Raw genomic sequence first — 12630 nt, 5'->3', positions numbered from 1 at the left:
ATGGGTTTGTATGAATGAAGAAGGACAGGAGAATAGGTAAAGGGATGTTTAGGTATAGAGGAACTGGAACACAGTGAAGACCAGACGTGGCTCAAAGCTGGAATTTCCTAGGTTAGGGAGTACTTAGTGTACAATTCTTATTGCCAAAGCAATGAAGGGAGAAAAGCTGGAGAGGTAATGAGAAGTGACAGGCGTTGCCACACCCTGCATTGACTCAGGTCTTTACAACCCTGACTATTATGCCCTCGTCCTGGGAGAAGGAAGCTGCTTAAAGAAATGACAGGCGCGGAAGACCTGAATGAGAGCTAGACGGTGTCCAAGCCCATTTCCCCTCCCCAGCAGCGCGGGCTGCCACACGCTTTCCTGCGAAGACCATTGTGTAGGAGGGAAGGTCGGGTGTGGAAGAGCGTACCCCCTTCCCACACCTGCCCATCCCCAGCTCCGGCCTTTGCCCCCTCGTGGGAGGCACTGGGACCAGCACGAGCTCCAGCAGCCCGGCAGCAGCTTCGGGGTAGTCGTGTATATCTGCGAGCGCGTGTGCGTGAGGAGGAGAGCAAAGACGTGATTACTTCAGAATTTATTTAAGGGCCGGTGGAAACCACTGCAGCAGCTTCCAGGGGAAGCCCTTGTTCCAGGGGAAGAGGAGGTGGCGGCTGCCAAGGAGGAGGAGTGGGGAGAGACGGAGGAGGAGCAGCAGCAGCAGCGACAGCACGAGGCAAGTGGGGAGAGGAGATGTAGCATCCAAACCGGATCTCAGCAGGTTGGTTGGTGCTAGCGAGCAAGGAGGCTTGCAAAGAGGCTGGGAGGAGAAGCTGGGTGTAGGGGGTTGACGGCTTCGCTTTGCAGAGAAGAAGCACCTCTCTTAGGTGAAATGGGACACCGAAGCGCAGCTGGAAGCCAGGAGGGGAACTGTCCTGCTTCTCCCTTCCTTGGGACTCTCTTCCCTTTGGCTTTCCGACTCCCCACGTTAGCCACAAATTCCGAAGGGGCTCCAGGTGGGGGGCAAGATGGGAAACTTCCCTTCCAGATACTCATCACTCTGTTTCCCAAAGCTTGCGTTTGGGTTGGCGGGGGAGGTGGGTGGATACCCTCCAGGTGGCTTGGACTCGGAGGGGGAGCAGCGCCGCTAGGTTAAGTTTCTGCAAGTCCATCCCTAGCCCCCTGTCCCCCGCTCCGCGCGCCCGGTCTCCAGCTGCACGCGCTGAGCTGCGGCGGCTGGGCAAAGGGGCCGCTGCTGCTTTAAGAGCCGCCTCCCCCTCTCCTCCCTTTGACAATGGTCTGAACCGAGCTCTGCTTCCCAAAGCAAAATTTGTAATATGCCATTTTTCCGATGGACGCTTCTCCTTTTGGCTGCTGACGGAGCTGCGGGAGGATGTCAAGCTGCTGCCACGCCGCCGAGCCAGGGCACGTTCCGGGAGGGCGCCGGGGCTCGCCGGTGTCTCAGCGGCCTTTCTCCTCCCGTTGCTAGGGAAATGGTCCAGGAGTGCCCGGCGTGAGCCTCCCCTCGAGTGGAGCCGGAGACTGCGGCTGTCATTGATCAATTGAAGAAGCAGGATCCGAAATTACTGATATTAGGTACAAAAACTGTATTTGAGTTACAGGGTTTCCTTACCGCTTTATTTATTTATTTACTTTCCTTCTCCCCACCCGCGGCCCCACCCCACCCCCAGGGAAAATGATATGCAAATTCTTCTTGCCAATTACTCTCTGAACCTTCTTTGACTTTCTCCCCCCACCCCTACTATCCCTCCTCCTATTTCTCTACCCGCTTCCCAGTTGGTTCTCTCTTGTTGGGCATAATGAAGAATTTTAAGTGTGGAAATTATGAAGTCAACTTCTTCTGGGGGGTGGGGGGTGTGGCCGAGAGATAACTGTCCAGCCATGTAGGTGTGCTCGCTCTTTGACCATCTGTAAATCAGCTGGGGTAAAGAAAGTGTAAAATGCTTCCTTTAGAGGTGATAATATTTCCAGAGGACAGGGGATTTCAAAGAGTTAAACAGGAGGAGGAATATTCATGTAATGTAATCAATCAGACAATGGCTAGGATTTCTCTCACCAAATTACTTTTCTGTGGGTTAACTGAGACGGAGCTGGAGTAGTTAAGACTAAATCTTTGCAAAAGAAACTAACTACCAAAAATAATTTCATCTTTGCCTCTATTGGGGTCTAAATCCTGGTGATCTGCCTGAATAAAGTGATTCACTGACAGAGAAAAAAAGCCTTTTGTAGGCTTTTATACCACTATTATATCTGAATAGGTACTGCTTGAAGGGTATATATTGCCAAGAAACACATAGGATCTTGAAAGCTTTTGGGTAATGACTCCAGTGGGCATTCAAACTTTTATTTTGAAATCTGAGAGATTTAGAAGACAGTCAAGGTTATGTGCTAAGAATGAGGGAGTTGGTTTTCCTTGTATAAAATTATTCAAACCAAACCCTGGGATAGTTAAGCCAATCAAGTTTATTATTATTTTTCCCTTCTTTGATAAAATAATCTCTACTAGGTTTGGTAACCTTCAGTAATTTAATGAACAAGACATCACCATCTAGAAGAGGATAACATAATCCCTGTATCCAATTGACTTTGGGGAGGAGGAGATGAAAAGGCAAATGTCAAAGCACACTATTAGTAGTCCCTTCCATGTTTCTCATAAATTATGATATGCAAGGCAATTTTAATTTTGGAAATGATTATAAAAGTTAAAAGTGGTATATGAGGATGAAATATACTAGAGGTTCAGTGACCATAGCCTTCTGGATTGTGCAAGTTGCTTCAGATGTCATCTATTCTATAAGAAGTTGTTTAACTCACACAAGATTTTTCATTGCTTTTAATATTTAAAATGTGCCTTTGAGAAATAGGTTATATTATATTTTAAGGATTATATAAGTATTTGTTGATTTATGCTAGAATCTGAGTTCTATTGTAAGAAGCCAAGGCAGTTTATGAAAATGGCCTTATTTTTTGTAGAAACATTTTTCCCTAGTTTTTTTGAGAAGAGTTTAGATTTACTTATTTGAGTTGACTGTTGTAAAGAAAAGCAGCATGTTTCCAGGTAACTTTTGCATAGTTTGATTTTTTTTATTGGATTTGGAGAGTTCAGAGTACCCACTGGAATTAAACCTTTAGGCATGGAAGCAGAATGAATCATAAAAGCAAAATATTCTTTCTACAACAATGAATATTGGTCACTATATAATAGAAATAAATACTTAAATTTGTAATAACACTATTATTTTACTATATGATCTCAGTCACATATACTATAAGAGCCTTAAAACAGGCTTTTTTAAAAAAAGCATAGATTATTAACTCTACAAAAGAGAAAACTAAAGTTTTGACAGGTGAAGTGACTCTCCCTTATTCACATACTACAGAAGTGAAATTGAATCAAGTTCTCTTGAGTGCAGATTTAATAGACTTTTTAAGTCCCTAAGGTGTTTCTCATCATAGCATCTCTGGATTGAATCAAAAACCAGCTTTATATTGATCTGTAAGAGCCTAAAGTTTGTAAATGTCTAATGCCCCACAGTGACAGTAGGGCTTTGTTGGAATTAGGGTAGTACATTCAGGAGAAAATTATAGTGGAGGTAATCACTGAAGTTATATTTTTCCTTGGAATATAAAGTTTTTATAAGTTATTCAAAGTGAAGATGGGCTATTAGCTTTCTTTCAAGAAAGATAAAATATTTAAAATACTAATTTAATGATGTTTAAGTAAACCCAAAATTTAAATCTCACAAATCTTTTGGCATGAATTATCATCATGCTACCATTTCCTCTCCTATTATTTTGTTGTAACCTTGAATGTAAAAAAACAAAAACAAAAACAAAAAACCCCCAAACAAACAAAAAAGCAAAACCAAACAAACAAAAAAAAACCTACATTGGCTCCTAGTAATGATTTATCAAAATGACACAGCTGTTCAGTGTATATATTTCATGCATGGCAAGTGAACTAATTGTCTGAAATATTTCACTGTGTTTGGAACGCTTTTTTTGTTTTGTAATTTCTTTTCAATCAATGTAAAGACAATTTGTAGCATTAGAAAAGAGTGTCATATTTGTTTTAATGTTTCAATAGCATTCAAATTGAAAAAATACAACAAATATTATATTTTCATCATTAAGTATTTAATGATAGTAATTATGTGTGTATGTGCATGCATATGTGTGTATTAGTATATCTTGTGTATCTACACTGTTATTTATTTTAGGGTGAATAAGAAATTGAACAAGTCAAATTCTTACCTTCAGGTAGCCCACTGTTTTGAATGATGAGCAATAATTGAAAGCATTGTCTTGAATTATTCTAAAAATCACCCTCATTAATTTTTTTACATAAGATATCAGTCAGAAAAGTACTTTCCTCTCATCTTTCTGGAACTTTCTCATAGTTTTCAGTGAGGCCTGACCAAATCATTCATAGATAATTGAATTTATCTTCTCAATAACTCATTTTATATGAAAAATCACATAAAAAGTAATTAGCTATTGAGTTAGTGAGCCTTGACATTTTATTTGAAAATATCACCATAAACACTTTCTCTAGAGACAGGTATATGTAGGCAGAAAAAATGAATTGATCTTGTATTACAAAACCAAAGAATACTTTAGGATCAACAGCCAAACCAGCCTTTCTCTAAATCAGCCTTCTACAAAACCAAGCCCTCTAATTAATAGCCCCTGGCCTCTGTACAAGAACTGAGCCAGAAATGAGTTTGATTCTTTTTCAAGTATAAGATAGAGGATAAAAGATAAAATGAGATAATTTCTGATTATTAAAATGCCACATAGTAGATCAATGTTATATCCTAATGTCTGTGTTTTCTATTTTAAATCAAATTATTAAATGATTTAAAAAATACCCTGAGCAGTTTGTTTATTTCATGGTTATGAGCCTCTGGTTAGCAGCTAAGATGTGAAGTTACTACATTAGCTAATGTGATTTATGGCATCTGTTTTATGCAATATCTGAAATAGTGTTAGTTCATATTGTTTGGATGAAAAGCAGACAATGCAGCTCACAGGATACAAAGGAATATTAAGTACAATTAGTAGTATATTAACCTAAACAAATTTATGTACCTCAGTCTATTTCATAAAGCTTATATCTAATTCAATTGCTAGGCTACTGCAGGAATTTAAGAAGAGAGCATATAGAATTAAAACATTGGGAATTGTAAAGTCAAGAAGCTTTAAACTGGTGTGAAAAAAATCTGTTGATAAAATTAAAAAGGAAAAACTGATTATTATACAACAGAATACTCACTTATTTGTGAATTTTCCTAAACAAAGGAGTGAACACTAATTCACTGAATTTTTTAAGTCATTTAAAAATAATTTGCTGCCCACCCATTAAGTACCAGACACTGTGCTTGTTGTGAACAATACAACAAATACAAGTAACATGGAGGTGTTAGCAATAAGGGATTTGTAAACTTGCAGGGGAAGAAAGATGATCAATTAATAGAAATATATTATTATAAATTTAATTAGGTGGCATAAATCATGAAAAAAAAACTTTAATAGGTGAAACCAAGCTGTTTCATTAAAAGCGAGCATGTTGGTTATTGGAAGTCAATGAATTGTTTTTCATTGCGGTCAAAATATTTAGTTTGCTTGGAGTTGGGGCAGTGGGTAAGGGATAAAGGGACATTAGGCTAATGAGCTGCTAAGCATTTGGTGAGTTGAGGGCCAGGCGGCATTATTGGCAACCATTTCTTTACTAAGACTTCCCTCCCTTTTACTTTATTTAAGCAATGATGTGTGAAGTGATGCCCACGATTAATGAGGACACCCCAATGAGCCAAAGGGGGTCCCAAAGCAGTGGCTCGGACTCAGACTCCCATTTTGAGCAGCTGATGGTGAATATGCTAGATGAAAGGGACCGTCTTCTAGACACCCTTCGAGAGACACAAGAAAGTCTTTCACTTGCCCAGCAAAGACTGCAGGATGTCATCTATGACAGAGATTCGCTCCAGAGACAGCTCAATTCAGCCCTGCCACAGGTACGCCTCCTGGTAGCATTTGCCCTTCCTATTGCAATAGAAAATGTGATAAGAATTGAGTAAGCTTTGCTTTATTCCCATTCTTATAATTATTTTTTTCCTTAAAATATATGATATGCATGTTTTGGTGAGAAAAATTTAAGAATAGATAATTAACTCACATAAAACTTGTCTCAAAGGAAAATGTGGTATGTTGGTGATTGGAAAAGCACTGAGTGCCTATCTGGTCTTTTTTTAATTTGTTTTTTTACGTTTTGGTGAGATTAGAAAATCACCTGTTGATCAGCTACCTGTCACCAGAATGTGGGAATAGTTGATTTTCTCTTCTTCCCTTGCATTTTAAACATAATCACGGCATGTGAAAATGTGTACTTTTCATTTTCAGTTGTGTGTTCTGTCTTCAAAAGTGACAGTAGTTTGGAAGTCTACTGTCTATTTTTTACATGTCATTCTTTAAAAATGCCTAACACCTGCTTAAAAATTCTTGGAGTTATTGATGTATTACCTACCCTCTCCACTCAAAAATGTTTTACGGAGTTTTCTTTTTAAATAAATTATTCTGGAAATTAGGAAAAAGGCAAAACTTAAGCCCTATTTTCACCAACTTAAAATTGTTAGATGAGTTATTTTTAGTATATTTTTGTCAAGAATATTATTTTGTGAAAAAGAATATTAACATTTTAAGAATTTCCAGTTAATAATAACTCAATTTTCTTATTTAAGAATAGCATAATTGTGTTTATTCTCAGTATAAGAAAAAGCATGAAATATGAATGAGATTTTTAATAATCACCTCAAATAAACTATATATTTCTTGTAAATGCAAGTTTGATTGGCTCTCTGCTTTAAGTACAATAGCAATGTTGAAGATTTGATTTCTCTCTGTGATGTTATATCTTGTAAACATTATGTCTTCATAAATATTAAAATTATATAATCAAAGATGATAAAATTCTAAACCCAGCTCAACTTGGACAGTAGTGCTGAGATTTTGATCACATTTGGAATGGAAAGGACTGCCTAGAACCTTTTGTCAGTCACATCACCATTAGGTAATCCCATAACCCTCTGTGTATAACACCTGTCCCAGTCCTTTACATTTTCATTTTCAGTTTGTCTTGTTTCGAGATACAGTGTTTCTAGTAACTCTCACCTGTTGGTACACTGGTTTATTTAATTACAAAGAATGAGTTGATTTATTTCAAATATCTTAACCAAAAATTTTATTTTTCAAGCTAGATACTTCAGTCTTTGCAATTGTTCTTCATAAGGTAATTTCTAAACTGATCATCATCATGCTTACTCTTCACTGAGACTGAGTTGGTCAACACTGTTGTTACAAGTGTGGTCCCTTAACCAGTCATGCTATGCACTGTCTTCTGTGACAAGCATAGAATCAGGCACTCATTTCTCTTTTTGGATAGAACATTCCATTAAAAAACCTAGGACTGTGTTATATTTAGGGACAAGTTTCAATATGTCCTGGGGAAGTAGTCAAATGGAGTTTTTAACTGAGTTGCATAAATGCTACTTGCGTTCCTATTTTCCCTTCTTCTTGGAAGTCGGCTCTTTGGTCCTAAGTATAAGAATATGCAAGTACCCTTCCTACATTTATCTTTTTATATCTTATCCAAGCCTGATGATACCAATTTAGATCCCAACTCTATCAAAGTGATTCTAACTGGGTTTTTATTTTTTTTCTCTGTACAAAAATGAGTGATTATTTCATAAGGATACTGTAAATATAAATTACTACAAGAAGATACTTTGAGGCAAAAAGAAAAAAATGGAAATGTTTTCCTATACAATGATAGTGTATAGATAAATCTCTCTTAAGGATATAAGAATGAAACATTTTCCTTCTAGAAATTCTGTTATATTGAATATCAAGTTTATAACATGACCTAAAATTTCAAGTTTTGAATTTTAATCAATCTCTTATCCAAACCTCTTGGGGCCAGCTGTGTTTTACAGTTAAGAATTTTTTTTTGTAGTTATGTAATATATGTCATAGAACACTCCTCTAGAAAGATTCTGGATAGCACCCCATAATTATACATTTTCATGTCTATGAACACTTTTATTGCATGGAAGAAATAAAAACTATAAATGTCTCATGTTAGTACAGGTCTGGCTTTGCCACCAATCAAGGTTGCAATACACTTATAAATAAATTACCTGTTTATAGAGTGTATAGGTTCAGAAATTATATACTAGGGACTATGAACTTCTATGTTTAGATGCATATGGTTTCAGTCTGTTTTACAAATACTTGGACACACTTTTTTACCATTGTTTTGTGTTTCACCATTATAAACATTGAATACTCCTAGTAATCCACAAGTTTTTAAAATAGTGATGGTCTTGCCATTTCTTCAAAGCAGATTTTTAATAACCTAATCTTTACCTTATGGATGATAGGTTTTCTGTATGTAACAGAGGAGTATTCTTCTTTAATTGGTACCTTTGAATCTTTTTGAATATTTTGTTAGCAATGTACCTGCTGTGTTTCTTGGCACCGCATTTGTCATTTAGCTTGGAGAAGAAAATGATTACTGTAAATGTGAGTTTTAAGGCAGATATAGCATGTAAAGTTGAAAACTACTGAAATAACATAAATAATGAAAATTACTTTAGCAAACATGGGCAAGAATTCAGAGTCAAACTCTATGATATATCATTGTAAAAATTGCCCATATAACACTACCAGGTATTGATGATTTGGTACTTTGCTTTAGTCACTTTCTCTCCTATCATTACTTTGTAAACAAATATAGCAATGATTTTAACAACCCTAACTATATAAAAGGTGTTGTAACCATAGTGTTTAGTTCTTTATTATGTGATTGGGTGTAAAGGTGTTAAACAGTGCTGATAAGTTTAAATTATTCTATATCTCCAGGATAGACTCTCAGTTTTGTACCTTACATAGAACGAGTTAAATATTCCACAGAACCTCAGATTCAATATGCCCCTAACTCAGTCATTGTCTTCCATTTCTCAACCAAATCTGCTTGAATTCTTCACCCAGACACCCAAGAGTCCTCATGGATAATGCTTTCTCCCTCTTCTCTGAATTCAGTCCTCTTTGGGCCATACTGTTTATAATCTATTAAATAACCCTCAATTATCTCTATTATTTCTTATTTTCTGTTTTTCTGCTACACAGGGTGTTGAACAGCTTCATTATTCTACTAACTAACATTTTCACTTTTGTAAATGTGTAATGTTGTATGCTTGAATAACAGTTCACTCTTTGCAGTGTCCCCACAAACTTCATCTATTCCAGTCTTTTTTAATGCATATTTATTTCTCTGCCCATAATGTTCCTCCTCAATATCTTTGTCTGACTCACTTTTCATCCCAGCCAAGATTCTGTATCTTCCCAGAAGACTTCTCTTCACCGAGTACATTTCCTCCATGTTTTTTACCTTTATCATGTACCATATTATTGTTGTTACTTGATTATGTAAGCCCCTTGAGAACAGGAGCATGTTAATCATCTACAACCATTGCACCAGTAGAGTACCAGTAATATGGGCTTTGAAAACAAAACCGGAACTAAATGTATATGTGTTTTGATGTAAAAAAGAGCAATAAACTTGAAATAGGAAGATCTGGTTTGTATTGTGATTCTACCATACATCATCAACTTGAGTCTGATTTTCAGATTCCATGCTATAACCGGTAGCTCCTACTCATGATGTCTTAAAGGGTAGTTTATGCCAATTGAAGAAAATAATGTAAGTAATAATATAAGTAAAAACCAAATAATTGATAAGGCCTTAAATATGACAGTGATTATATTTGTTTTAACTAATTTACATATATATAAATATATACACATATGGTTCTAATGCTCAGGTATATACATATCACTGAGCATTAGAACAATTTACTGGGTATATTGATAAAATAAGCAGTCTTACATTTTTGAAATCAGGGTAAATGTTAATTACTAATATGGTTATTAAGATTATTTAAAGAAAAATTGAAGGCAAGGAGATTTTTATTGAGAAAAGTCATATATAAAAGTTTAAAATTCTTTTTGTTACCTTATTTAATATATATTGAGGGCTTCCTGTGTGTGACTAAATGATTACATATGTTTATAAAGGAAATAAAGGAAAAAGGAATATAATTTGGCTCCCAGAGAACTTAGGGAATAAAGTTGCTTAGCAAAAATTATGTAAGTGGATCCAAATTAATATAGTGTGAAAAAATTATAGACATACTAAAAATATTTGAGATATAACATTAGCTGTGATTAACTACAGAAAGTTTAATGTAGAAAGAGGTTTTAGAAAGTCATTTTTAAGGAAAGGTTGGAATTTATTGAAGGGTATTTCTTGTGGGGCAGTAGAGTTTTGCATGGGACCCTGCTCAAGGACATTTGGGGGCTAGAAATTCAGCTTATACCCTGCTTTCCAGGTTAGGCTTGGAGGTTCCTGATTTTCACAAAGAAGACCAATGAGCTAGCAGTATCCCCCTTTGTTTTCTTGAAGAAGACTAAATAGGAATTAAATAATGAGAATACTAACAGTTTTGTTTACTGAAGACCTTTAGGGTAGGAATGATGTTTTATACAGTGGCAGTGGAGGAGTGTGGCCTACTCATGAGTGGTGACTGCTAAGGACAGGAGTTTGTATATAGGATAATCAGTAGAATTTTGAACTAATGACATGATACGATAATAACGAAGAGGTGTTATTCTGATATTTGATTTAGGATATATTGCATAATACTCATGCATTAGCTATCTATTGCTAAAATAATGCTGTGTGATAAACAACACAAAAGCTCTGTGTCATGGGTTGGTTGGTGTGGCTGTGCTCACTTGTGCCACTGGCTAGCTGAAAATTGACTCAGTGGGCTGTACTGGCCATTGTCTGGTATGGATGGCCTTGGCTAGACCAACTGGGGTCACTCAGTGCTATGCATGTGTCTAATCCTGCAATAGACTGGGCTATTCATGGTCATGGAGAGGTGTAAGAGTAAAGCAGAAACAATCATGTGCTCTTTAAGCTTCTTCTTGTTATTTTTTCTTTTTGTACTATTACTCAGTCAAGACCAGGGACAAAGTGGAGAGCAGTACAAAATTACATGGCAAAATTACAAGGAGGGATGAAGCACAGGACCATAAGTGCAATTGATCTATTGCTAAAATAATGCTGCATAATCTAAGCTAAGAGTCACTCGGGTCATCATTAGGATAGGGAAGGTTTATCATGATAATGTAATGTAGTTTTGGTGAAATGTAGGAATTTACAATAGGACTGTGAATCTTGAATCTAATAGAGTCAATAAACAGAAAGAATATTGAGGAGAAAGAAGAAACAAGAACCGGTAATGAACTTAATGGCCAGGGCTTCTGACTTGAGTCAGAAGATCTGAATATGAATTGAAGTTCTTCCACTTATTAGTTGAGGAATCATTGGTAAATAACTGTACTTCTCTGAAACTCTGTTCTCTTAATCCGAAGAAGGGATGACAAGAGATGTAGTAGTGGTTGAAAAGAGATGTGTACATGTACATCAGAAACCCTGAACATTATAAAACATCAGGGGGTATTTTCATAAACTAGGATGTGCTAGTGTACACTCAGAAGGGGAATTAAATTAAAAGAGGCTACCGGTGGAGAAGAGAAATATGATTATATTTTGACATTTAAAAATGCAAAATATTTAAGTGAAACTTGCAGAGAGGGACAGAAGTCACTTTTGCTCTGGAGGCACACTACCTAGGTATCTTTTTGGCTTGCTACTTACTAACTCAATAACCTTGGTTAAAGTAGTTAATTCAAATAATAATAGACTGTGCCATTTAGGATCATTATGAGCAATAAATGAGCTGGAACATGTCAAATGATCAATTCAGTGACTCATAGATAGTACATGCTCAATAAATGTTAAATTCAGCTATTGATGCTGTTATTACCATAGATATTATCATCATTATTCTTAGCCAAACCTAAATGCACAATTTTATTGGGTAATAATGAACATTAAAAGCATGAAAATTGGTACTCTCAAAAATCTTTCTCACACTTACAAGCTTATTTATTTATTTATATTAGAATATTTCTTAACTACACTCTTCTAGTTACTTTTTCCAAATTTTCCACTTCTTACAAAGGCCATTCTCACATGTCCCTTGATTAATCAAACAACAACCTTCCCTATTGTGATGAGAAGATAATATCTAGACTGAACTTCTTACTTTTCAAGGAAACCTAAGCCATCACACTAAGCATTTGCTCCCTCGCTCCTGTCAGAGAAAGATGCTGCATCTTTTGCTACCTTTTATTGTAGTCATTCTATTTTCTTAATGCACTTTTCTTTCTACCAGTTAGCTATTTAACCCCTGGCCAAATGAACTTGTATTTACTTGCAGCTTTTATTTTTCATTATTTATATCTTTTTATTCTATTTATTTATCTCTTTTTCTTAACCCTTTCAATCAGACTCCTTTTATCATCATTCTTCTAAAAATACATTTCTATATGCTACCAATGGATGCATATTTTGCAAATCTATTGATATTTTTCATTCTTCATGCCCCTTGAATCTTTGTGCCAAACAATGCTATTAATTATTTTATCTTGAAATTCCCATGT

General features: G+C 36.1%; 1 protein-coding gene across 14 annotated transcripts in view; it reads left to right on the top strand.

Annotated features, from left to right (window-relative positions):
* Positions 1-1342: 1342 nt before the first annotated feature.
* Positions 1343-12630, top strand: part of PPFIA2 (PTPRF interacting protein alpha 2) — a 465199-nt gene continuing 453911 nt past the window's right edge. For all 14 annotated transcript variants that reach the window (XM_045845003.1, XM_045845002.1, XM_045844994.1 and 11 more), the window contains exons 1-2: positions 1343-1575; positions 5764-6014. In XM_045845003.1, coding sequence (XP_045700959.1) covers positions 5766-6014 — 249 coding nt within the window. In that variant the 5' untranslated portion in view covers positions 1343-1575; positions 5764-5765. The remainder of the gene's footprint in view (positions 1576-5763; positions 6015-12630) is intronic.

Source organism: Phyllostomus hastatus, unplaced genomic scaffold (assembly GCF_019186645.2).
Source record: "Phyllostomus hastatus isolate PE091 unplaced genomic scaffold, TTU_PhHast_1.1 phas_contig_432, whole genome shotgun sequence".
NCBI lineage: Eukaryota > Metazoa > Chordata > Mammalia > Chiroptera > Phyllostomidae > Phyllostomus > Phyllostomus hastatus.
The sequence above is the reverse complement of the archived record's forward strand: the minus strand, read 5'-3'. Positions and strand labels throughout refer to the sequence as shown.